Here is a 25,345-nt window from a genome sequence, read left to right as displayed (position 1 = left end):
AGTGTGTGTGTGTGAGGTGCACTTTGTGTGTGTGAGGGGTGCAGTGTGTGTGTGTGAGGGGAGCAGTGTGGTTGAGGAGTGCATAGGGTCTATATTGTGTGGGTGGATGATAAGCAAATGTTTATTTTTTCCTTTAAAAAATAAGACAATCTTTTTTTCAGCCCCATCCTTCTTCTTACATTTTGCCAGGGGGCGACGACATTGCAAGCCCTGGTGGTCTAGTGGTGATGCATGTGCTTAACCTGGAGTTCCTCCATGTGCAGGCTGACAACATTATTTTCCTTTCACTAGCAGAGAGCTGTGTCTGAGCATTGCCATGGTAACACACCGCAACACTCTGAACAGATTGGCTGTGGGATCAGGCTCCCGGGTCCCCCTCCTCCTTACCATTCTCCTGCAGCTTACTGGGTCCTCCCTCCCTCTTCCATAACGAATTGCCTTTGGGCCGGTGAGGAGGTCTTTGATCTCCCCACCGGCCAGAGAAGGCAGACAGCGAGGCCGGCTCTGCGTGGGCTGGCAGGGGAGATAAAAGTATCTCCCCTGTCGGTCCAAAGGCACTTCATAAAAAAGACTAAACATACCCCACGCTCAATACCTTGGGTTGTCTACTTTTTCAAATGGTATGCCATTATGGGGGTAATTCTCATTCCTGGGCTACCACACCGTCTCAAAGGTAACATTACCAATCTGGCAAATTTCTATTTAAAAATGGAACGTTCTATATTTGACCCTGTAACTTTCCAAAACACCATAAAACCTGTTAATGGCGGGTACTGTTGTACTCGTGAGACATCGCTGATTACAAATATGTGCATTTTGTTGCAGTAAAACCTCACAGTATTATGACATTTACAGCTAAAATGTGAGGCGGAACTACAAATTTTAATTTATTTGTAAAATTTCTCACAGTTTTTTTTAATTTTATTCATAATAAATGATGTTTCATATATAAATATTTTATATGAAATGAAAGCCCTGTTTCTCCTGAACAAAATGATATATAATAAGTGTGGGTGCATTTAATATGAAAGAGGTGAATTACGGTTGAACAGACATACAGCGCAAATTCCAGTTTTTGTTTACGTTTTGTTTTGATCAGAACGTGCACTATTGACTCCGTCCTGAAGGGGTTAAAGTTGTGGCATGTATATATACATACGGACTACCAGAAAGAAAATATGTATCTGTCTTTTAAAAACAACATTTATTATGTATGGGTGCAAGTAATGTGATAAACAATGGTAGAACCAATGCATGGCAAAAGTGACAAATACCCAGAATTTCAGAAAACGTCACAATGGGGTAAACTTATCTCAGTGTCAATGATTTCAGAAAGTAATTTCCCCAAATCTTGGTACAACGTTTTATAGAGAAGGGATGGATGTGCCTCTCAGGTACCTGTAGGCATAGAATTTTGGGCTCCGACTCCAAAATATACCATATGAAGAAAAAAAAGTTAAATAAATGTTCTGGAGAAAAAAGCACATTTATGAAACATGCATAAAGAACTATTTTTAAAACAAAATCAGGTAACATGGAGCAAATACCTTATAATTTACAATTAAAAATATATTATTTTGCACTGTCCGTACCATGCATTGATAATATCAGTCCTCAATCTGAACTTTTCTCATGCCTTTACTTCTGCCACAATGCCCCAGTACCATCACAGAGTTTATGCCTAGCACAGTCCATCATGCCCATCACAGTGTTTACTCCTACCACAGTCCATCATGCCCATCACAGAAAATCTTATCATTATCATTCCAAACCGTAGAATTAATTGTCTGGACATATTTTGTCACCACATTCATAACTTTGAAAACGTCTATTGACCTGCTAGCTGGTATTTGCATGACCCTATAAACCAACATTTTACAGATATAAAATTATTTACATCTCAGCACCATGTAAATGACAGTTTTCTGTGTTTCTTACTTGTAAAAGTTCTACTTCAGTTTTTGTTTCTTGGATTATGTCATTTGCCTTTGTAATATGGCAAATATCCCAATGTATGGGTAGGTATGAGTTTTTAAACAAAATATCTGTTGTGTAAGACACCACAACTAGAATAAAGAGTGTAACCAGCATTGTAAATGTTTTGAATGGAAAGAGTTGGACATAGTTTCCATCGATGAGAGTGCACCATGGGTAATGTATCACAGGTGGGAGTCTCAGTGATTCCACTCCACCAAGCACCCTCAACACGAGTCCAAGAAAGAACGCAGCAGCTGACCCATAGGTGTTTGTTTTACGTATAAAAAGGACGCAAAAGAGTTGAGGGAAAACAAGAGCATACACCAGTTCTCCACACATGAACCACAAGTCGTAGACTGAGTTGGACAAGAAGGCAAAGCTGGCTCCCAGTGATCCCAAGATGACGGTGGAAATCCTCATTACCACCATTACTTCTTTTTCTGATGCCTGCATGAAACAAATCTATATTTAATAATTCAGTCAACAATGTTTGGATTTGTCCTCAGCTATAATTTTATAAGCCTTGCATAAGTAGAAGAAAATGCAAATTGGGGAGCACAAAAAGAACATATATTTCTTAATAGATTATCAGGGAAGATTGATGTACTGGAGAACTTAAAAACTGTATCAACAATTCAAGATTCCAACCAAACACTTAGGCAAAAGGCAAACTAAAACAAGGTCATCTTTTATTTTTGTAAATCAAATTTTTTGACGATTCTTCCGTGACCTCTCTGTGTTGTCGTCTGCACAGATTAATATTTTAAAAAGTAAATTGTTTTGCTCCGTCCCTCCATGACATCACCATATGGTACTACATGTGGATGAATTATGTCCTACAAAGTTAATGGTCATATGGACATTGCAAAGCCACAAAGATAGAGCCATCCACACTTTTAAAGTATCTTTGCGTGTAGGTAGGCATGTATATGGGGAGTTTGATCTGGAATTGTTGCATGAAGTTACAAATTGGTCCACAAATGCAGCGGCAGCACAAGATAAGTTTATGAAAACTTACGCTGCCCTCTCTCACCACACAACTGTCTCTCATTAGTGAAACACTCCCAACCCTCTATAACAACTTAAGTTCATTGTAGTTGTTGTGCGGGCAACAGTGTCTGGGCTCCATCGTACCTTTAGGTGTTAAACTGTTTTTAATGGCTTTGACTCTGGTTCCTAGCACACACTATTGCTCTAAATGGGTGGATAGTGACAGCTACCAGTTTAAACCTTCTTCATACTGCAAGGCAGAGAGGAAGGAAGGAAGCATGGTAGCAGAGGTGCCGGTCGCTGGAGCACCAACTTTGAGGTTTAACTGTTGCAATGGTTTAAATGCTGAAGATAAAATGATGCCGGGACACTCCTGTCCCCATAAGAACTTATAAGTGCTAATTTTAAGTCCATTTATTTTTGCTTTTTATAGCTCCCACATTAAGACATCTCTTAAATAAAAACATTCTATCAATATAAAAAACAAGTTTCTCCCCATTAAATACACTTCCTCCTTCTGACTTTTCTATTTGCCTCCGATTCCTAATCAAATAATAAATTCTACATGGCACAAACCTTCTATTCCAGAGATGTTCTATTGCATAAAAAAATATGTCTGAGTGCAATAATACAATCTCCTGCAGAAATCAGTTACTAGATCTAAAAGTGTCCATGTCCTATGCTCACTCACTTTTTCCTCATTTCAGTTCACTCTTGCCTTGTACACTTTGTCTCCACATCATTTTATTCTATAAGTGCTTTTGTTTCTCCTTCACAACTATTAGCTGCCCCACTCAAGCTCTTTCTCAGTAAACGCCCCCTTCCCAACTCACAGGTATCACCAATCCTCAATAGCAAGCCAGTAACCAACCTCATGCTGATGAGTTGCATTAACAGCGAAACAACTTCACATGAGTGGTTCACTGGCTTTGCACCTCTTCCTGAGTTGTGTTTATAAACTGTTGTACATAGCAGACATATACTCCAAGGAATACAAGTAACAAGTGGAACAAATTAGGAAAAAAGGTTCTTTGATGAACTTAATTACATAGGCCCACCCAGAATCCTTTGCAGTAGTAACTGCAAACGAGAGAAGCAGTTTGAACAAAAAATGTATTCAATACCTGTTTCCTTATTATCTTTTTATATATGTTGTAACCAAACATTGAGCTGGATGACAGAAGACACGAGTCGGCAGAAGACATAACAGCAGCTGCAACAGCCCCCAGACCAGCAACCGACACATACGAGGGGCACAGATAATGAAATACAATGGGCAATATCATGCCAGCCTCTCCACGCTCGTAAGGGGTAGGCAAGCCATAGCTGGTCTGATTCCAGTCTAGCAAATATGAAAATAGATACATAAGTAACTGATTCATTTGTTTTATGTTTTAAGGTAATTTTTAACATGCATATGTACAAATCAGACAGTAGCAAATCATTCATTCAGTAAATGTATAGTATCCAACGCATTTCACACAGAATATCCATATAACAATATAGCAACAAAATCAAAGCACTTGAGTGCATATAAAATCTGCAAATTAGATTATTTCCGTACTATATGTAATATTAAGGCAAACTGTGGGCATAAATGGTGTACCATTGCTCCCAAGACTACTGTTTGTTGAATGATAATGATCAGAGTCGCACGCATGCAAAAATATTTACTGAGCTGGCATATTTGTATAAATTGTTGGAGGGAGGTTTTTGGTTGCTAATATCTCGGGCTATGAGTTGTGTTTTCCACTTTTATGTTGACTGACTTTGTACTGTGTTAAATTTCACTTTTGGTCTGTTTCCATGCGTGTCTTAATCTGTTACAACAAGCTAATAAACTGCTGAATAACAACAAGCCAATCTGCCATCCAATCTACAAAACATAACTATTAATAATGGTAATTAGTGGCTGTAGTAAGTTTTTAAATACTCCCATAGAGGTTAATAGGTGCAAATAATAATAAAAATTACCACCTATCGCTATCTGATTAAAAATTAGGGCTGCATTATCTAAATTTATAGAGGGAAAGAGAAGTTAAAGGAACACTATCAGAATACAGACGTGTATTCCTGCCCCTATAGTGTTAAAGACACAATTTAGGTGGCTTGCCCCCCATTCGCACACTAAAAAGGTAAGAAAACCTACTTTATTTCCTGACCTTTATTTCCTGATCTTCCTGACATCACGAAAAGGCAGTGTTTACATGAACATACCTGCAGGGGACACACTATAATCACCAGAACAACTACAATAAGCTGTCTCTTTAATGGCTGCAAACTTTCAATACATCCTACAGGAAAAATTATTTTATTCCATATCAAAGTGCATTCAAGAATTAAAGCTTTTCTATAAGCATGGTGTATGTAGTTTTCAATAAATATTTGTGAAATTTGTAAAGTCAGGCAACATAAAAGGTTTATTGACTATATAGCAAACTTCAAATTTAAAGGGATCCAGCAGTGCCAGGAATACAATGCTGTATTCCTAGGCACTACTGCTCCCCCTGCCCCACTCTCCTCATTAAATAAAGTGTTAAAAAAAACTTTATTTACTTACCTTATCCCAGTGCCAATGTCCCTCGGGTCTGGGTCACGGCTCTGCCTCTCCCTCCGTCCCGTGACGAGCGGGGTCTAATGCGCAGGCACGGCAAATGCTCCGCTCGCATTAGACCTCCCCATAGAAAAGCATTGACCAATGCTTTCCTATGGGGAAAAATCTGATGCTGGAGGTCCTCATGAAGAGCGTGAAGATGTCCAGCGTCAGATACCGGACCAAAGGTCCGTTTCAATTCAGGAAGCCCTCTAGTGGCTGTCTGATAATAATCCACTGAGGGCAGACTTAGAGCTGCAATAAAACATTGCAATTCTATGGAACTGCAATGTTTTACATTGCAGCACTAAGTGCAATAGGGACAGTGCACCCAGTCCACGTCAATGAGCTAAAGTGGTTTGGGTGCCTACAGTGTCCCTTTAAACCTAAATAGCCAAGCTGTCACTATAGCAAAGTTTGAGATTTTTTCCAGATTAGCACTTTTTACCTAAACAAAATTTTGTTGTTTCTTGGATAAAATCTTCAGGGAAACTAGCTCAGAGAATTGTGTCTTACTGCAGTTGTTATGGCATTTAAGACAAACCTGTTTGGCCAATTTGCAAAATGGTAACCGCTAAGAGGTGGTCGGTACCAGTGGATGCAGATGTAGGTAGCATAAAGGCATTATAGGCCGGGTGGACCAAGAAAACATAATTTTAGGATTTTAGCCATACCCATTTAACAGATCTTTGTACTAATGAAGTTTATGGGCCAGCAGGGAAACAAGTCCAAAAATAGATCACAGCAACTACATTTTCAGGCACATTACATACACATCTCTGGCTTATTTTAAAATCGTATTCAAAAAGTGTAGGTAGCAAATAAAGTAAAACTCTCATTTTAACAAGTTTTGACACAAATAATTTGTAATAATTCACTGTAAGAAAATGATTAATTTTTATCAATTTATATATACCTGTTGAAGCAGCTACAGCTCCAACCAAGACCGATGGTACCGCCAGCGTCATGCATGTGATTGAACTCAGTAAGGACGTTATTTTGGCTTGAGATGTTGTCGAGGCAGATAGGATTCTCTGGAAGTAAATCTGCCAAGGGATGCTCCCGAGACTCTACAAGAGTAAATTAGGCAATCACTGCAATGAATACATCGAGAGAATGGATCAGGGTAAGTGTACTTTTTTACTTATGGAGCTTTTTGGAGATTTATAGCATGGCAGGTAAGAGATTACACTTCTACTGACATGCTGAATAAAAAACAACTTTATTCAAGCAATTACCAACAAATCTGATGGCATCCTGTCCATGATAATTATACCTCAATATACCTCAGCACAGAATGCACCTGTCATGCTTGAATATATTTTTTACCTGTTATGTATTAAATTTATATATGTGTGTATATATATATATATATATATATATATAGTTTGTATATTGGATTTTTGTAATATTGTATCCTATTGTATCCATGCAATGTTTTGTGGACCCAGGACACACTTGAAAACGAGAGAAATCTCAATGTATCCATCCTGGTAAAATATTTTAATTATAAATAAATAAATAAATAATTGCTATTAAAAACAATACTAATTGTATTGTAATTATATCTACTCTATGCATGTCTTCATGAGAACAAGATATGTTCCATAGCAGGATCCAGCTGTCTGGTATTGAAGTACTGAGACAGAAACATTTAAGGAGAGTTAGACAGAGGCACAGATAACGATAAGAGAGTATAGGTATGAATAGAGAGTGGGAGAGGTAAGATAGAGTTAGGAGATCTCCCTCCCTGCGGCTATTAATAAATATATCGTATATACTTTTTATTTATTTGTTTTTAATTAATTTATTTGTTTTTAAATATGTGACTTGGGTATGCCGGGTGGCCCTGGCCCCAATAGGTGTACTTCTGGTACCCCCAGCTGATGGCGGCCCTGCATAGCAGGCTTAGAGAATGTTTCTATTTATACCTTGAATATGAAATTTACTTTGAATTCCCCTTGAATTCTCACTTTAGCGAATAACATTTTCTTGCTATTTGGTTCACAGATCAACTGAGAAAAAGTAACCAATGGAGAGAATACAAAAAGGCGTTTCTTTTTTTCCCCTCTCTATTGCGCACTCTCCACTTGCTCTATGAATAAAATTTACTTTTCGTGACTGTCCCATAGTCAGCAATCAGTTTTTCCCCTTAGTCATCTTTTTTATTGTAAAAATTCAGAATCATGAATCAAAATGAGCATGCTCAAACCATTGCGCGTTTCAGTTGGCTCATGATTCAGGTGCATTTTTAGAGTTCAAGAATCGGTCAAAATTCGGCCGAATTGCAGAAGTCTAACAGTTACCATACTTACAATATACAGAATAGAATCTATCCATACTCCAATGTACTGCAAGTCCAGTCTTCCAAGCCAGGGCGTTTGAAATACTTCTTGAGTAGCAGTGCTTACTATACTCAGAGAGGTCGGGTTCATCATAGCAAATGGTAGACAAAGACACTAAGGATGAGAAAAGCATATTGAAATGAAATAATCTACTGCGATGAGGCTCAAGATTTAATCAATGCCTATTGCTGTGATTTTAATAGGTCAATAAAAATATGAACAAAGAGTTCCAATGAAAGTCATCTTATTTTTGATAAGTGGAAATCATTGTAGATCTGTGTTATACTCACCAAACCAAATATCATGAATAGTAACTGTATCACGTCGGTGTATGCGACGGAATAGAGACCTCCAAATAAGGTGTACGTTATAACGATACAAGCTGACGCGATGATTGATAAGTAATTCTGGATGTCCATAATGATCGTCACTGCTGATGCTGTTGAAATCGTTGAATTTGACATGATCAACTATTCCACCATAACATACACAAAAGATAGCATACAAAACGGTCATGTAGATGGTATGTTTAACCATAAAGTCATTTTAACATGAGACAGGAGGCTGAATAGTTGTATCACTTCCTATACGGTAACCTCGCAGCAGCAGAACCGAAGAATGAACAATATCAGACCAGCAGCAATGAAGAGTAATAAGCGAGTTTTTCATATTCAACAATTATAAAAGCGACGCAATGAAGGCTTATCAGTTGACATCTGTGGCGTACCTACCACGGTCGCAGCTGCGACCAGGCCGCACACTACAGGGGGCCCAGCTGTAGCTGCAACCCCTGCGTCCGTGGGCCACCTGGATAACTTATGGGTCGTGCACAGCCCCAACCGGCCCGGGTCCGTGGTTCCCGATGCTGGCAGGAGGGGAGAGCTGTGCTGTGCTGCTCCCTTCCTGCCTGTATGTGGCGTGGCTGAGCGGTCTGACAGGAAGTGCTCACTGAGAGAGAACTTCCTGTCAGACTGGGAACAGTGGCAGAGAAATGCTGGAACTGGAGGGGAGACACAGGGAGGGGGAGAGACAGGGCCGGATTAACATAGGGGCTGATGGAGCTGCAGCTCCAGGCCCAGGCCCATGGAGTAGGCCCATTTAAAAAAAAAAAAACATTTTTTTTTTTTTTTTACACACTACTCTTAGGTTTGCCACCTGACTAGTATTTTACTGGCACAGCCGGTATTTGAGGCAGCCTGGCCGTGCCGGTATTGCAGTAATACCTGCACTACAAATGCAGGTAATTTTCTCCGAATAAATGGAAATTACTCTGCAATACCAGCACCGTGTGTGGAGTGTGTGGAGAGAGGCAGGAATAGGAAGTTACAGAATATCCCTGCCTCTCTCTACTACTCACTGATCCGTGGGGAGCAGCAACACAGCACAGAGTCCAGACAGCAGCTCTACAGCTCAGGTAAGTGAGGGATGGGGGGAAAGGCAGCAGGGACACATGGGGACACTGAGACACTAGGGGACACAGACACTAGGGGACACATGGGGACACAGACACAAGGGGACACTGAGACACTATGACACAGACACTGGGAGACCTGGAAACAATGAGACACTTGGGGACACTGGAAAACATGGGGACACTGAGACACTAGGGGACACTGAGACACATGGGGATGCTGAGACACATGGGGACGCTGTGAGACATAGGGACATTGGGAGACACTGAGACATTGGGACACGGAGACACTATGTTCCCATGTCACCCAGCCAGTGTCCCTAGTGTCTCAGTGTCCCCAAGTCTCCCAGAGACACATGGGGACACAGACACTAGGGGACACTGAGACACTAGGATACATGGGGACACAGACACTGGGAGACCTGGGGACACAGACACTGGGAGACCTGGGGACACTGAGACACTTGGGGACACTGGAAAACATGGGGACACTGAGACACTAGGGGACACTGGGACACATGGGGATGCTGAGACACATGGGGACGCTGTGAGACATAGGGACATTGGGAGACACTGAGACATTGGGACACGGAGACACTATGTTCCCATGTCACCCAGCCAGTGTCCCTAGTGTCTCAGTGTCCCCAAGTCTCCCAGTGTCTGTGTCCCATGTCTCTCAGTGTGCCTAGTGTCCCCATGTGTCCCAGTGTCCCTATATGTCCCAGTGTCCCCATGTCTATGTCCACAACTGTCCCCATGTCTCCCTAAGTGTCTGTCTCCCAGCCAGTGTCCCCTAGTCTCCCAGTATCCCCTAGTCTCCCAGTGTCCCCTAGTCTCCCGGTGTCTGTGTCCCTAGTGTCTTAGTGTCCCCAAATGTTTCAGTGTCCCCATGTCTCCCAGTGTCTGTGTTCCTAGTGTCTCAGTGTGCCTGGTGTCCCAATGTCTCCCAGTGTCCCTATATGTCCCAGTGTCCCCATGTCTATGTCCACAACTGTCCCCATGTCTCCCAGTGTCCCCAAGTGTCTGCCTCCCAGTGTTCCCTAGTCTCCCAGTGTCCCCTAGTCTCCCAATGTCTGTGTTCCCATGTCTCTGTGTCCCTAGTGTCTTAGTGTCCCCAAATGTTTCAGTGTCCCCATGTCTGCCAGTGTCTCTGTCCCTAGTTTCTCAGTGTCCCAATTTCTCCCAGTTTCCCTAAATGTCTCTGTGTCCCCGGGTCTCTCAGTGTCCCCAGTATCCTAGTGACATGGGGACACACTGAGACATTGGGACACTGGGAGAAATGTGGACACAGACACTGGGAGACTAGGGGACTGGGCGACATGGGGACACTGACACTGTGATACATAGGGACACTGAGACACTGGGTGACTTGCAAGACTGAGACACTGGGAAACAGGGAGACACTGGGAGCAATCCATCTATACAGCAGAATGAAATTGTGAGTAGTTTGTTGGTGATTTTACAGAATTTTCTCTGATGTCACTCCTTGTGATTTACATCATGTGATGTCACGCATTACTAATTAATTATACAAATAATTAAGGCTGGTATTTTTTTCCAAGAATGGTGGCAACCTTAAAGGGACACTATAGTCACCTGAACAACTTTAGCTTAATGAAGCAGTTTTGTTGTATAGAACATGCCCCTGCAGTCTCACTGCTCAATCCTCTGCCATTTACGAGTTAAATCTTGTGACTTGCACAGCCTTCCATAAACACTTCCTGTAAAGAGAGCCCTATTTAGGCTTTCTTTATTGCAAGTTCTGTTTAATTAAGATTTTCTTATCCCCTGCTATGTTAATAGCTTGCTAGACCCTACAAGAGCCTCCTGTATGTGATTAAAGTTCAATTTAGAGATTGAGATACAATTATTTAAGGTAAATTACATCTGTTTGAAAGTGAAACCAGTTTTTTTTTTCATGCAGGTTCTGTCAATCATAGCCATGGGAGGTGTGGCTAGGGCTGCATAAACAGAAACAAAGTGAAATGACAGTGAATTGAGCAGTAAAATTGCAGGGGAATGATCTATACACTAAAACTGCTTTATTTAGCTAAAGTAATTTAGGTGACTATAGTGTTCCTTTAACTACTCTTCACATACTCTTGCTTAACCCCTTAAGGACACATGACATGTGTGACATGTCATGATTCCCTTTTATTTCAGAAGTTTGATCCTTAAGGGGTTAAAGGAGCAATATAGGGTCAGGAACACCATCATGTATTTCTGACCCTATCATGTTAAAACCATCACCCTGTCCCCTTCTTGCCTCCCTAAATATAGTAAAATATTACTTGTATTCAAGTCTGCAGCTGCTGGCTCAAAAGTGGTGGTCTGACTATATACCAGGAACTTCTGCCTGCTAGTAAGAAGGTAAGGAGACAAGTGGACCAGCGAGTGCTAGGGGACAGTCCTTAGAAAGTATGGAGTGAGCGCATCATTAGATGCATTTATGTCAAGCTCAAGGTGCTGCCTGCATAGTATGCCCTTAGTTTGACAGTCTGCAGGATTGGCAGGCAGCCTGCCATGCATTCATGGCAGGCTAACCTTCCAATTCTTTGGCCAAACATGCCCCCTTTATGGCATGTTCACCCCTTTTGGCAGGTCTTGTCACGTGATTCGCGCCAGTGGCACACCCTTTTACCCGGCCCATTGACTTCCTGCTTCACTGGACACTGCTGTTAGGGGTTATGGATTTACATAGACTATGTGTTTTCTTATAGCTGCATCTTATGAGTTTCCCTCCAGCACCATCTCCATCAGATACATGACGCTTGGGAGGTATGACTGTTTTAGTATTTTTGGTCAATAAGATTCCGTAATTAGGCCCATCATAATTGTCAGCACCAGGCCCACTGTGCTCTTAATCCGGCCCTGGGGAGAGAGAGGTAAGACTGGGACACAGGGAGGGGGAGAGGGAGAAATAGGACACATGGTGGGGGCTGGGAGGGCGTAGGGTATGGGAAACATGGAGAGGCTGAGGGGAGAGGGGATGGGGCACATGGATTGGCTAGGGGAGCAGAGGGTATAAGACACATGGAGGGGCCTGGGCACGGGAATGATACACCGGGGGGGGGAATGAGGCACCAGGGAGTAGGGGCCCCAAGGCAATTTTTGCACCGGTGAATTCAAGTTATGCCTCTGGTTGACATATTCTGCATGACATTTTCTATATAATTAAAATAAAACAAAGTAAGATAATTGAAAATATAAAAAATGGAGAACGATTTAACAAAATATAAAACATATTAAAACATATTAACTTTGAGTTCATTAGGCCCTCCTCATAGGAAAGCTTTGCTTTAATTTAACGGACGCTGGATGTCCTCATGCAGAGCGTGAACTAATGTCCAGCGAAAAAGTTGTCTAACCTCCTGGAAGTGCCTCTAGTGCAAGGGTGGGGAACCTTCGGACCCCCAAATGTTGTGGACTACATCTTCCTTGATGCTTTGCTAGCATTATGACTGTAAGAGCATTATGGGAGATGTAGTCCAAAACATCTGGAGGGCCGAAGGTTCCCCACCCCTGCTCTAGTGGCTCTCTAATTGACAGTCACTAGAGGCAGTCTTAGTCCTTAGTTCCTCTAAAACTGCAACGATTTACATTGCAGGACTAAGGGGGACAGGAACACTGAGTGACTATAGTGTCAATTTATGTTCCTGTTCTCATCCATAAATCTTTTTTTAATTATTTAAATGCTACCTTCACAATGTTGCAGACAACTTGTACCATGCAAATAAAGTATTTCACTTTTTTTTCTAAGGCCTGGAGGGTTATATAAAAGAAAACATTGTTTCTTCTGCTGGAGCTATTGCATCCATCAAAATTCAATTTTATTTAACTCCTTGTTTGATTTATACACATTGTAATGTTAAAACGTGATTATCCCATTATCTTTACCTAAAGAAGAGAGAATTGCAGCAAACCAAAATGTATCTCCTATAAGCGCTGGGATGAAGAGAAGGCTCGCCATGGTATTGCCGTAGGATTCCTGGAGAGGATCCATCATGGTCAAATACTTTTTAGATCTCATTGGGGTGACAAAGAACAGAGCACCTGTGTGTATTAAAAACATCACACAAAATAATAAGTGTGATAGTTATCGTAAACACATAAACGTTTAACAAAACAGACATTTTCATGTATAGACAGCTATTTATTGCATCATCAGTAGAATCTGTTCAACCCTTGGGTCGCAGGTTCAAATCCCGGCAGGGTTGACTCAGCCCTTCCGAGGTAGATAAAATGAGTACCATTAAATTGGGTAATAGTATAAATATAGTAAAAAAACATATGATGGTAAGCACCAGATTGAAAATGCGTCCCAGGTTCTCTGTAATGTTATTCAACAATGTAACCACTAGATGGCATTATAAACCAATCTACATAAAAGACTATAACACAGTGTTTAAGGTAAAGCCATGAAAAATGCTTGAAAGGGACACTCTATTTCCCCAATGGAATAGATTAAAGGACCACTATAGGCACCCAGACCACTTCAGCTTAATGAGGTGGTCTGGATGCCAGGACCAGCTAGGTTTAACCCTTCTTTCTATAAACATAGCAGTTTCAGAGAAACTGCTATGTTTATAATAGGGTTAATCCAGCCTCTAGTGGCTGTCTCATTGACAGCTTCTAGAGGCGCTTCCGCACTTCTCACTGTGATTTTCACAGTGAGAAGATGCCAGCGTCCATAGGAAAGCATTGAGAATGCTTTCCTATGGACTGGCTGAATGCACGCGTGGCTCCTGCCGCGCATGTGCATTCAGCCGATGACGTCGCTATGGAGGAGGAGAGGAGTAGGAGAGGCGGAGGAGAGTCCCCCGCCCGGCGCTGGAAAAAGAGGTAAGTTTAACCCCTTCCTCTCCATCCAGCCTGGCATGAGGGGGACCCAGGGGTGGGGGCACCCTCAGGGCACTATAGTGCCAGGAAAACGAGTTTGTTTTCCTGGCACTATAGTGGTCCTTTAATAAATCACAAAATATCTGTTTAGTAGATATACTTCCAATGAAACATGTATGTATTTAATTGTGCATTTTTTTATTGGGGATATATCTACAAACCGCTTGAACAAGCTGTAAATATCTTGCCTGAAGCCTTTGCAATCCCTCCCCTTCAAACCCCGCCCATACTTTCTGTGTCTGTCCAATCACAGACTACTCAATGCAACTTAATGAGAAATCCGTGCAAGGCAGGTGTTTTGGGCAATTGCTGCCTCTTGAGTTTAGTTCCACTGAGCTATGTAAACCAGGAAGTAACTCAGTGCTCCGCAACCAGCGTGCTAGGTGTTACATCGCCGGATTTACTGGATGTGCCGCAAGGTTCCAGAGTGCTGCAGCTCTGTGATGGTTGTGCAGTGAGGTAAAACTGCTAAACCTGGCAGGAGGAACACATAGTATTCTGAGTGCACGTTCAAGCTAGGTAAAGAGTTCTTCTCAGAGACGCTCTCAGCCAATCACTAAGCTGGATTGAGAAAAGCATTTTACTTATACCTAAATAAGGAAGCCATAGGGGCCTGTGTTGGACAAGAATTTCCAGTCAGTACGGGGCTGAAGTCCTCCCTTTTACCTAGTATGGATTGGAGGTTGTTTGTCAGTCTGTGATGCTAGAATTTGTCAGCGAAATCAGGAATTGTATGGTTAGGTAGTCTCTGACAGCGGGAGGCTGACTATCCTTAAATATGTCTCTTAGAGCAATCCTGTGTTTGTGCAAACAACTAGCAGATAACCAGGCCGATATGTCTTTAGGGAGCAAGGGATTGTGTGTCAGCGGGTGCAGTGGTGAGCTCACAGTAGAGAGTCTGTTGCAGGACATTGCTTTACACAAGACTGTCCAAAGTGGAGTACATGGTGGGGTGCCACGTGGACACAGGTGTTCTGTGTATGGATTGTATTACTCTTATTTTATTTTCTAGATATTTTTGTTTGTGGTATGCCGTGGAATTCTGAGAAAAGCTTTGGTGTTCCTTGGGTGAGAAAAGGCTGAGGAGCGCCGGTCTAACAGAGGGGTGAAAGAAGGTTAATTTATAAAAGTGCCAGTTTCTATGGAAATCTGTACTTTTTTGTAAAATAAAAGGAAGAAGTCACACTCTTCACTCATAAAGTATTTCTATACCTCCCAACATTTCAAATTTACAAAGAATAACAATTTAATTTTAAGGATGTGACTGGGGACGTGACCGTGGGCGGGACTGTTCTGAGAAATGTTAAGTAACTTACTAAGCAATTTATGCAACTAAAATGTAATTTGGAACAAGAGCAATGTATTTAATTTACACAGACTGATTTCCAAGCTTGTTTAGTGAATGGGAAGTCACTGATTGGCTTAGAGTGTCTGCAGACCTTTCTCAGCCAATCATGTGTCACGGTGGGTGGTAAGGAAATTTTACCATCAAAAAGGATACATAAGTGGGCAGTAGGTATTAAAAGGTTAACTACGCCTGATTTAGATTAAGTTGTTTTAATGTCTGGAGTTTCCCTTTAATTAATAATACAATGCAGGCATCCGGTTTACAGGGATCCAGTTGTGAAGAGGGCAAAGTGCAATATTTGGTTCTTAAGTGGTTAAAAATCAATTTTGTGTTTTTATGCAGTATCAAGTCACAGAGTACTTTTCAGCATCTAACATTCATTACGATGGCATCGAAGTAAAACAGAAATGTAACCGATACATAAATCATTTACAAAGATGAATAGTTTTTACCTAAAACAAGTCCTATTGCATATCCTAATGGTACCTGAAGCCATACCAGTCCCCCTCCTGGAAGGTAGGTTATCTCTGCTGATCCGTTAATAAAGCCGCCACCAACCCATGTTGCTAAGAAAGAAGAAAAAAAAAGAATTAAAGGTATGTACAACCTTTGAGAGCAAGAATATGTGTGTTTTAAAATCCTTCAGACTTATTTGTATTGATTTTTAATTTGACCTTAAATATGATTTACAACAACAACAACAAAAAAAATGTACGTATGAAACCCATCGATCCATATTCAATCCATATTCAATACAGCACATATAGTGCTGAAATGGCTGTTTGGTGACCGGCCCCCTCTCTGTGCAGAAAAATTCTGATTTTACTCACTTGCTTTCTTACACAGTGCAAGTCTTGCCATGGCCATAGGAAAGCACTGGGAGGCTATTGCGCATGCGCAGCAAAATGCTGAGCTGTGCCAATCAGCATCTCCTCATAGAGGAATCAATGCATCTCCATGGAGAACGTTTAGCGTCTCCATGCAAGGTGTGGAGACGATGAACCCCAGTGCCTCCACACATCACTGGACTAGGAAGCACCTCTAGTGGCCGTTTGAGTGACTGCTACTAGAGGTGTTACTATTATTATTATTATTATTATTATTATTATTGCCATTTATATAGCGCCAACAGATTCCGTAGCGCTTTACAATATTTTGAGAGGGGGGATGTAACAATAAATAAGAAAATTACAAGAAAACGTACAGGAACGATGGGTTGAAGAGGACCCTGCTCAAATGAGCTTACAGTCTATAGGAGGTGGGGTATTAGAAACATTAGGACAGGAAATATCAAGTAGGAGTGAAGCAGAGCTGGAGGAGAGAGCAAAGCACTATCCCATAGGAGAGAGCAAGAGACAGGTATGTAAGGGAGAGATTACTCTGGGAGGCCATACGCTTTCCTGAAGAGATGGGTTTTAAGGCCCTTCTTAAATGATTGAAGACTAGGGGAGAGTCTGATGGCAGTAGGCAAGTTATTCCAAAGGAGAGGAGCCGCCCGTGAGAGGTCCTGCAAGCGCGAGTACTAGACAGCAAGGTAAACACTGCCTTTTATCTGAAAAGCATTTTTAGATAAAAGGCAGTGTTTACAGTGCCAAGATTGCAGGGACACGGTGTAGACAACAGAACCATTATATGAAGTGATAGATATATATATAGTGATGACTATAGTGTCACTTTAATTATTCCTCTTTGATCAGGACAATCTTTTTTCTTCATTTACTGGTTCTACCACCATTTTGTTTGTTTGTCAACTACCTGCTGTTTTATATTGTCTTTGTAAAATTGTAAAGTGCTGCAGAATAAAGTGGTGCCTCATAAATTATAATAAAAGTAAAACAGGGTGCGAAAGAACACTGAAATCAGAAAACAACTCAAATAACCACCCTTTAGTTTAAGCTCACTTTACAGCTGCATATCAGGGAGATCCTGTTATTACTTTTTATTGCACCAAGTCCCTGAGGAAGTCCAAACTTAGGACGAAACGCGTAGGACGTGTATGGTGACAAGCTGTTTTGTTTTATACCCAAATGTAAGTTATTAAATACTTTTTTTATCTGAACTCTGGAAGTGCACTACATTTGTGTATATATCTTTCTCTTTTGAGATACATACATCTACTCTATGATGAATATGTGAGGAGGGACAACATACTGGATACTGAAAAGAAAAGATACCATTGAAGGCTTTTTTAACTCTACCAATCTGTGAGTGACCAATTGTGATTTCACATTAGTATCAGTTCCCACACAGTTAAACGCTATGTTCCTTTATTGTATCTACATTTAGCAGATCATCCCCTATCCTATTTGCATATGTCAGGGAGATCCCACTGAACAAGGCAGTCCATATCCGAAACGATGGCACATTCTCACTACATGAGAGATGCAGCAATTCCACGTGATGATTTCGGTCTTCGTTAGGCCTTGCTAGTGAGGTGTAGTTGATACAATTCCAAACACAGTGAGCAAGGTTTGTGTCTGAATTACTATTTTACTTTAGGAGGACCCTAGGTATTTGTATACCAAACTAAATAGGATCCAAAGGAACACGTAAAACAGCTCAAACAGTTTTCTTTTTTGTGGGTCCCTTCAGATGCATGTAAGTGCACATACACAGACACACACTAGCAGTCACAAATACACAAATACAAAAACACATCATCACACACATATTTGGAAACAGTGGCCTCCTCCATGTAGCTCCACCTCTTTGACTGAGATTACGAATCCCTACACACACACACAGCCCCTTATACACACACACACAAACACACACACACTGCCCCCTCTCTCTCACACACACACACACACACACACAGACTGCACCCCTCAAACATACACACACTGCACCCCTCACACATACACACACTGCACCACTCACACACAATGCACCCCTCACACAGACACTTCACCCCACAAGCAGACACTACACCCAATACATACACTGCCCCCCATACACACACACACTGCACCCTTCACACAGACACTTCACTCCACACACACACTGCACTCCTCACACAAACTACACTCCTCACACACAAACTGCACTCCTCACACACTTCACCCCTCACACACACATACTGCACCCCTCACACACACTACAGGCCCTATCCCCTACTACAGCCCATATCCTGGCAGAACCCATGTAAGCTGACAAACTGTTCTTAAACGGTTTGACTACTTACTCAGGGAGGGCGCCACGGCGCTCCTCGAATCATAACCAGTACAGAGAGCTGTAGTGGTTATTGTGCCTGGATTGTCCCTGTAATAATCTCCAAGTGCCCTCCCGAGATTCAGTTCTGGATCCGCCCCTAAACGACGGACACCCAGCCACTAGTTTATAGTTTAGTAAACATGCCCCCACCTGTTAAAAGCCTCCTTATTATTATGGTTATATTGACCCACACAGGTTGTTTTTTTTTTACTTTTTGCAATGTACCACATAATTAACTCTTTTACACTGCCAAGATTTTTTTGATTGGTATTTTAAAAGGGATGACATACTTTGGTGTGACAGCAGCTTGTTTCTAAATCTCCTCATCACTAGCATGTTATAATAGTAACATATCCACTAAACAGCACTTTTACACAGTCACTTTTTCATTCAGAGTCTGATTAGCAAAATCCGGACATTGTTAAATACTGCGCACAGTGTCTGCATTTTGTGGTCCTATTGGCCCTGCACAACAGCAAAGGGTTTTGCCCTATTTGGTACGGGACCATTCCGATTTTATCAAACTGTGAGAGATTAAAATGGATACAGGGGATTCTCTGATATAGCTTACATTTACAATTATGGGAAAATGCAATATTTGAACACTAATTATTTACCATGAGTGAGCAATGACCTGTTTAAGTGGGCATCTCTAAGTTTAATTTAGATACCATTCTGCTTGCTGTCTGGAAAAAAATGTCTGCCGTTTCCTTTGTGATTACTCGTGCACACAGTAAAATCTGTCTATTGTGCGTCTTCTTAATGTTATCGAAGTGATGAATTCCTCACATAAGTGTTAACCAACAAATCAATGATTTACAAACAAACTATTTACACAGGAATATAACTATTGTAAGATAACTTGTAGTAACAAAGACACATTGATTAGACAACAATCAAATATGCATAGACATCACAGCAATATAATTTATGATGGCAATATATCTCACAGGGAACTATACATTATTGCAATAGATAAAAAAAAAATGTACAAATGGTACCCAAAGGCATCACACTTTAAACACTTTGTATATTTGCATTAAAATATAAATAATAAAAAACATGCATTGAATTGTGACACTATTCCTATAGGGTGTTTTCTTGCTTCAGGGCCTAAAAGTCTCTTTCTGAACATTGCACAAAGTCTCGATTGTCTGAGTTTGTGGTTAGGGCGCTGGGTGTTGACATTTGGGGTCACATCGCGTTACGCATGTAACCTCAGAGCTTGGCGTGTGACTGTGTAAGCCACGCTTAATCAACGAATGCTTTCATGTCCAGTGCCGTACTGACTCGTGTTCTAATAAATGTAGGACCTTAGAATGTTTTCTCAAATACAACATTTCAGTTGAAAATCTACAAATGTTCTAAGATATCTGCATTTAATTTCCACAGACTCTAAAATATTCATCGAATTTAGATAATTTGTTTGTTGTACCTGAAAATCCCGCTTGGCTGAACAAATATTTTGGACACACATATTTCATTGTTATCTGGGATGTATTATACTACAGAAAGTTGTTACAAATGAATTCTTGAAATTTGCTGGAGTTACAAAATTACCATCTGCAATTTATTTTATCTCATGTTATGATAAATGAGCACCCAATTGCATGTGATTAAGTGTATAGCATGCAGCCAATATTTACTGCAAATTATTTTATAGGAAGAAGGGAAATGTGAATATATTGCTTAGCAGACCAGTCAAACTGTATCATATTGTGCTTCTATACAAACAAAATACCCCTGTGTCTGCACAAAAATAACCAATCATAATAAATTGGGATCCCTTGCCCCCATTAACCACGGGAGATGATAAAGTCCATGCTATACACTGATAATAAGCAAATATGAAAGTCATATAGACCTAACTCTCCACTAATCCCTTTCTAATGATACCTGAGTGAGGATTTACTAATTAATCCATTTAAAGGACCACGATAGGCACCCAGACCACTTCAGCTTAATGAAGTGGTCTGGGTGCCAGGTCCATCTAGGATAAACCCTTTCTGCTGTAAACATAGCCGTTTCAGAGAAACTGCTATGTTTACATTAGGGTTAATCCAGCCTCTAGTGGCTCTCTCATTGACAGCCGCTAGAGGCGCTTCCACACTTCTCACTGTGATTTTCACAGTGAGAAGACGCCAGCGTCCATAGGAAAGCATTGAGAATGCTTTCCTAAGGACTGTCTGAATGTGCGCGAAGCTCTTGCCGCGCATGCGCATTCAGCTGATGACAGGGAAAGGAGGAGGAGAGTCCCCAGCGCCGAGGAAGCCCGGCGCTGGAAAAAAGGTAAGGGATGATTTACAAACAAACTATTGGACTTCCTCACCCTAGAGCCCGGCGGGAAGGGGGCCCTGAGGGTGAGGGGGACCCAAGGACCCTATAGAGCCAGGAAAACGAGTATGTTTTCCTGGCACTACAGTGGTCCTTTAACCCCTTAAGGACACACGACGTGTGTGACACGTCATGATTCCCTTTTATTCCAGAAGTTTGGTCCTTAAGGGGTTAAGGACGCATGGCAGAACTTTTCCGTCATACTGGCCTTTTATTTCTGAAGCTGTGCCCTTAAGGGGTCAAACAGTTGAATAATTGGCATCTCCTCAAATTACATTAATATTTCCATCCTGTTAGCGGTGTGAAGGGATTATAAGTGGATTAATAAAGGGAAAACATACCCTAAACCATACCCTTGTCCAGCACCTTAAAGGTCTAAATCAATCAACTAGTAAGCAACTGGTCCAGCTTTCCCCTAGTTTCCAGCCGTATCAGTAGTATGTGAGGATCTAAATAAATTACCAGAGGACATGTTATTTGCCCTCACTTTATACCCCCACATATAGCCAGCGGGTGGAGGGTTTAGTCAATCACTTGGTGGGCAGCTACATATGGCTTTCCACCCCTTCCTCTTTTGGGATGGGGGTCTAAATAAAATAATTTAACTTTACATATTAATAAAGTGTAGAATTCAAAGTGAATTTAAAAATGGAAAAATTATCCATATCACATGCACATTTGACTATTTTCACATAAAATGTAATATTGACATTCAGTTAATTTAGAATTTGTGACAATTCAAGTTTTTTGAATAACTCTGTTGGTAGCAGCAGAAAAAAAAACACAATTTAATTTACAATAATTTTTTTAATGAATTCTTGACTCCTTTTGCGTGTTCTGTTTTTGTTGATTCCCACCCATACTTTCATCATTCAAGCTCAATAAAATGAGATATGAAATATTAAAATATTGGTATTCTCATTTAATTAGGTATATCAATTATTATTTTTTCATCAAACTCCTTTTTGTCTTATTATCAATTACAAGAAAAAAATATTTGGAAGTTTCTAATGCTCCTATTTATGAAAAACAGTTAAAAACAATCACGTTGGGGTTTCCAGGCTGCATCCACCATCCACTTTAGACCACCATCGGAAAACACTAATATCCTGAGACATGGTTATTGCTTATAACCATTATCATCACTTGATCATAGATATTGTTTTTCATATTATTTAATCTCATAATAATCACAGTATTGTATTTATTTTTTGTAATTATTGTATAATTGTATATCTATTGTATATTATTGGATGACTATTGTACTTTTTTTATTCCCCAGTTTCTTTTTTATGTCATTATTGTTATATATTTTATTCTTTTTTTTAAATATTGCAAATCTTCCATTAAATTTTTTTTTTTTCAATTGACGGAAATAAAATGAGAACCATTCATTTGTATAATAGTAACAGTGAGACAGTCTTAGAAAAATAATAAAAATAATTCGCTTGACGCTGAGAGAACCGCACACCTTTGCACACAATTTCGCTTCACCTGGTGCACTTCTAAACTGAGATACCTAGGGATCTGGCTCCCCACAGACCTGGCCCTCCTATACCAACTGAATTTTCTCCCCCTACTGTCAGACATTCAGCTAGACCTCCGACGATGGCAGGGCCTTTACGTCTCTTGGTTTGGCCGCATAAACGCCGTCAAAATGAATGTCTTACCACGTCTCCTATTCCTCTTCCAGGCGGTCCCCATAACCCCACCGAGAACTTTCTTCAATACCATAACTAAGGCCGTACGTATTTTTGTGTGGAACGGGAGGGCCAGCAGGGTGAGTAGGGCGATTCTAGAACGTCCCAGGGCCAAGGGGGGCGCGGGGCTCCCGTCCTTCCTAAGATACTTCCAGGCGGCCCACCTACTGCGGATGGTGGACTGGCACGCACGACCCACGACCAAATTATGGGTTCCCATGGAACTCACACAGACGGGTGGCTCTCTCCCATCCCGCCTGTGGCTGAGCTCCCAGGAGACGGGACCCCTGCGAACTGGAAACCCACTCATAGACGCCACGTTGAAAGTCTGGAGGTCACTGCGATACTCACACCAACTCACGACTGCCGACGGCCCCCTCACACCCATTACACATAATCCTAAGATTGGTGGGGTGCTCACCCCCGCAGACCTGCGTGCATTCACCGACTCGGACTGGCTATACTTTCGTCAACTTTTACAAGCGAACAGGCTCAAGCCCCTGGCGGACCTCGTTGGGGACAAAGCACCCACGGGCGCAGACAGCTTCCATTACTTACAAATCCAGGCATACTATAGGTCCTTTCCATCCACACAACCCCTTCACAGGGAGCCCACTCAGTACGAATCGCTCTGCACACAACGAAATCACCCCGATAAGGGGATCTCCAGACTCTATGCACTACTGCTGACCAGCGAAAACCTTCCGCTCCCTAGATATGTGTCCAGGTGGGAGAGGGAGACGGGGACCACACTCACTAATCAGGAGTGGGAAAAGATTTTTACCCTCACGCATAAATGCTCCATCAGCTCCAAATACCAGGAGACAAACTTTAAAATTTTAACCCGCTGGTATCGAACCCCCGACACCTTGCACCGAATGGACGCAGAGACGTCTGGGGACTGCTGGCGATGCGGATCCACAGACGGCTCCTACCTCCATATCTGGTGGTCCTGCCCCAGTATCGCTCCCTTCTGGACAATGATTAGAGACACCATCCGACAAATCACGGACACTACCATACCGCTCCAACCCCTGTCCATGCTCCTACACCACACAGACATACCAACCACCACCTATAAAAAGTCACTGCTTAAACATTTGCTGACAGCCGCTACTTCCTTGATACCCACAAAGTGGAAGAAACGGGATGCGCCCACTCTCCAGCAGTGGTTAGACAGAGTGGGAGACATCTACACCATGGAATCCCTCACGGCTACGCTACAGGACAGGCAGGAGAAATGCACGCGCACCTGGGCGCCCTGGCTGTGGTACCTCACGGTGGCAGGGGCGCGGGCCGGGGCCTCGGATTCTTCTCTCTCTCCCCCCCACTCTCTCCCCCCCCCCCTCTCTTCTCCCCCCCCCCTCTCTCCACGCCCCCCCCCCATCCCCTCCCCCCCCACTCTGCCCACAAGACTGTCTCAGACGGTCAGACTAGCTGACGCTCGACCATAAGCTCAAACCACTGACGACTATAAACCGACACCCGTATGTATTACCAGATTTGGACTGCCTTTCTATAGGCCCATCCGTGTGGGACCCACAGACATGCCTCTCCCATCCGCAGAGTTTCCTAGCCACTGACCGTAAGGGCCACACTGCGAAAGACATGATAAACTGCTTGACACCCTAAACTGCCAGCCTGTGGCCACCCTCTAATCACTAGATTACCTGTTAGCCTTGCTGTGCCCCATACGCACCTCGCATGTCCTCAATATGGTAGATAGCAGTGCATGTACCCACTCAGTGGATGCTCTTGGCCCCACAATTTATGGTCGCCCATACGATATGGGACATCCTCTACAGTGGCTCCTTTGCGATGATTCAGTCCAATTTTATACCAGTAGCACTCGACAATCTCCCTGAAGATACTGCTTGACCGTAAACCCGTTCTTGGTAGTCAACTTGTTCTGATACTATTTATCATACAGTGTTTCTTATATAAAATGCCTATCATAGCAACCAGCTACACTCTTTGCATGTAAATGTTGCGATTAATTGATGTCATGCTCCCAGATTGTATGAAAATTTTCATTTGTACCCCCCTTCTTCATTCTGTACCCATATCTCTGCCTGAATTAATAAAAATTGATTGACTAAAAAAAAAAAAAAAAAAAAAAAAAAAAAAGAAAAATAATAAAGGTACTCTTTCAATTGAAATTCTATTATTAAAGTTATAGTACAAGATCTGTATTTGTTGCTTGTTCTTAAAGTGACCCTAGTGGAATTTTATAAGTTTAAAAGGTACCTGTCATTGTGAACAACCCAACAAATAAATTGATGCTTCTTCCTCCTACGATGGCTACTTCAGTGTGGTTTCCATTGGTTTGTATCCGTTTGGTCCTCCGGGCAGCCCATACACCAATGGCCAGTGTTATTATATAGAAGAACACTATCGAGACGAGAGCTGGAATGTTAAGAGCCATTGTGATCTCGCACTACTAAGGATGCAGAGGTCAGCATTTAGTGTATTTATAGTGTTAGACAGTCTTGTGATTATCTGTGTGAGTGTTGTGCACTGATAAATGGGCAGTTT

General features: G+C 41.8%; 1 protein-coding gene across 1 annotated transcript; it reads right to left on the bottom strand.

The window, feature by feature from the left end:
* Positions 1 to 1,893: 1,893 nt before the first annotated feature.
* Positions 1,894 to 25,235, bottom strand: LOC134585353 (high-affinity choline transporter 1-like). Its single transcript, XM_063440762.1, has 8 exons — positions 25,058 to 25,235; positions 16,016 to 16,129; positions 13,214 to 13,369; positions 8,196 to 8,344; positions 7,876 to 8,019; positions 6,477 to 6,630; positions 4,092 to 4,309; positions 1,894 to 2,424 (listed from the first exon to the last, which is right to left on the bottom strand). Exons 1-8 carry the CDS (start codon positions 25,233 to 25,235, stop codon positions 1,894 to 1,896), a joined length of 1,644 nt encoding a protein of 547 aa, XP_063296832.1.
* Between the last annotated feature and the right edge of the window lie 110 nt (positions 25,236 to 25,345).

The sequence above is a fragment of the Pelobates fuscus genome, chromosome 1 (genome assembly GCF_036172605.1).
Source record: "Pelobates fuscus isolate aPelFus1 chromosome 1, aPelFus1.pri, whole genome shotgun sequence".
NCBI lineage: Eukaryota > Metazoa > Chordata > Amphibia > Anura > Pelobatidae > Pelobates > Pelobates fuscus.
This window is presented reverse-complemented; position numbering and strand designations above follow the sequence as displayed.

Coding starts and splice junctions, on each gene's coding strand:
- LOC134585353 (XM_063440762.1), bottom strand. CDS start 25,235: ATGGCTCTTAACATTCCAGCTCTCGTCTCGATAGTGTTCTTCTATATA. Junction 8,020..8,195: donor TATTCATGATATTTGGTTTG/GTGAGTATAACA, acceptor TCTCATCCTTAG/TGTCTTTGTCTACCATTTGC. Junction 6,631..7,875: donor TAGATTCTATTCTGTATATT/GTAAGTATGGTA, acceptor TTACTCTTGTAG/AGTCTCGGGAGCATCCCTTG.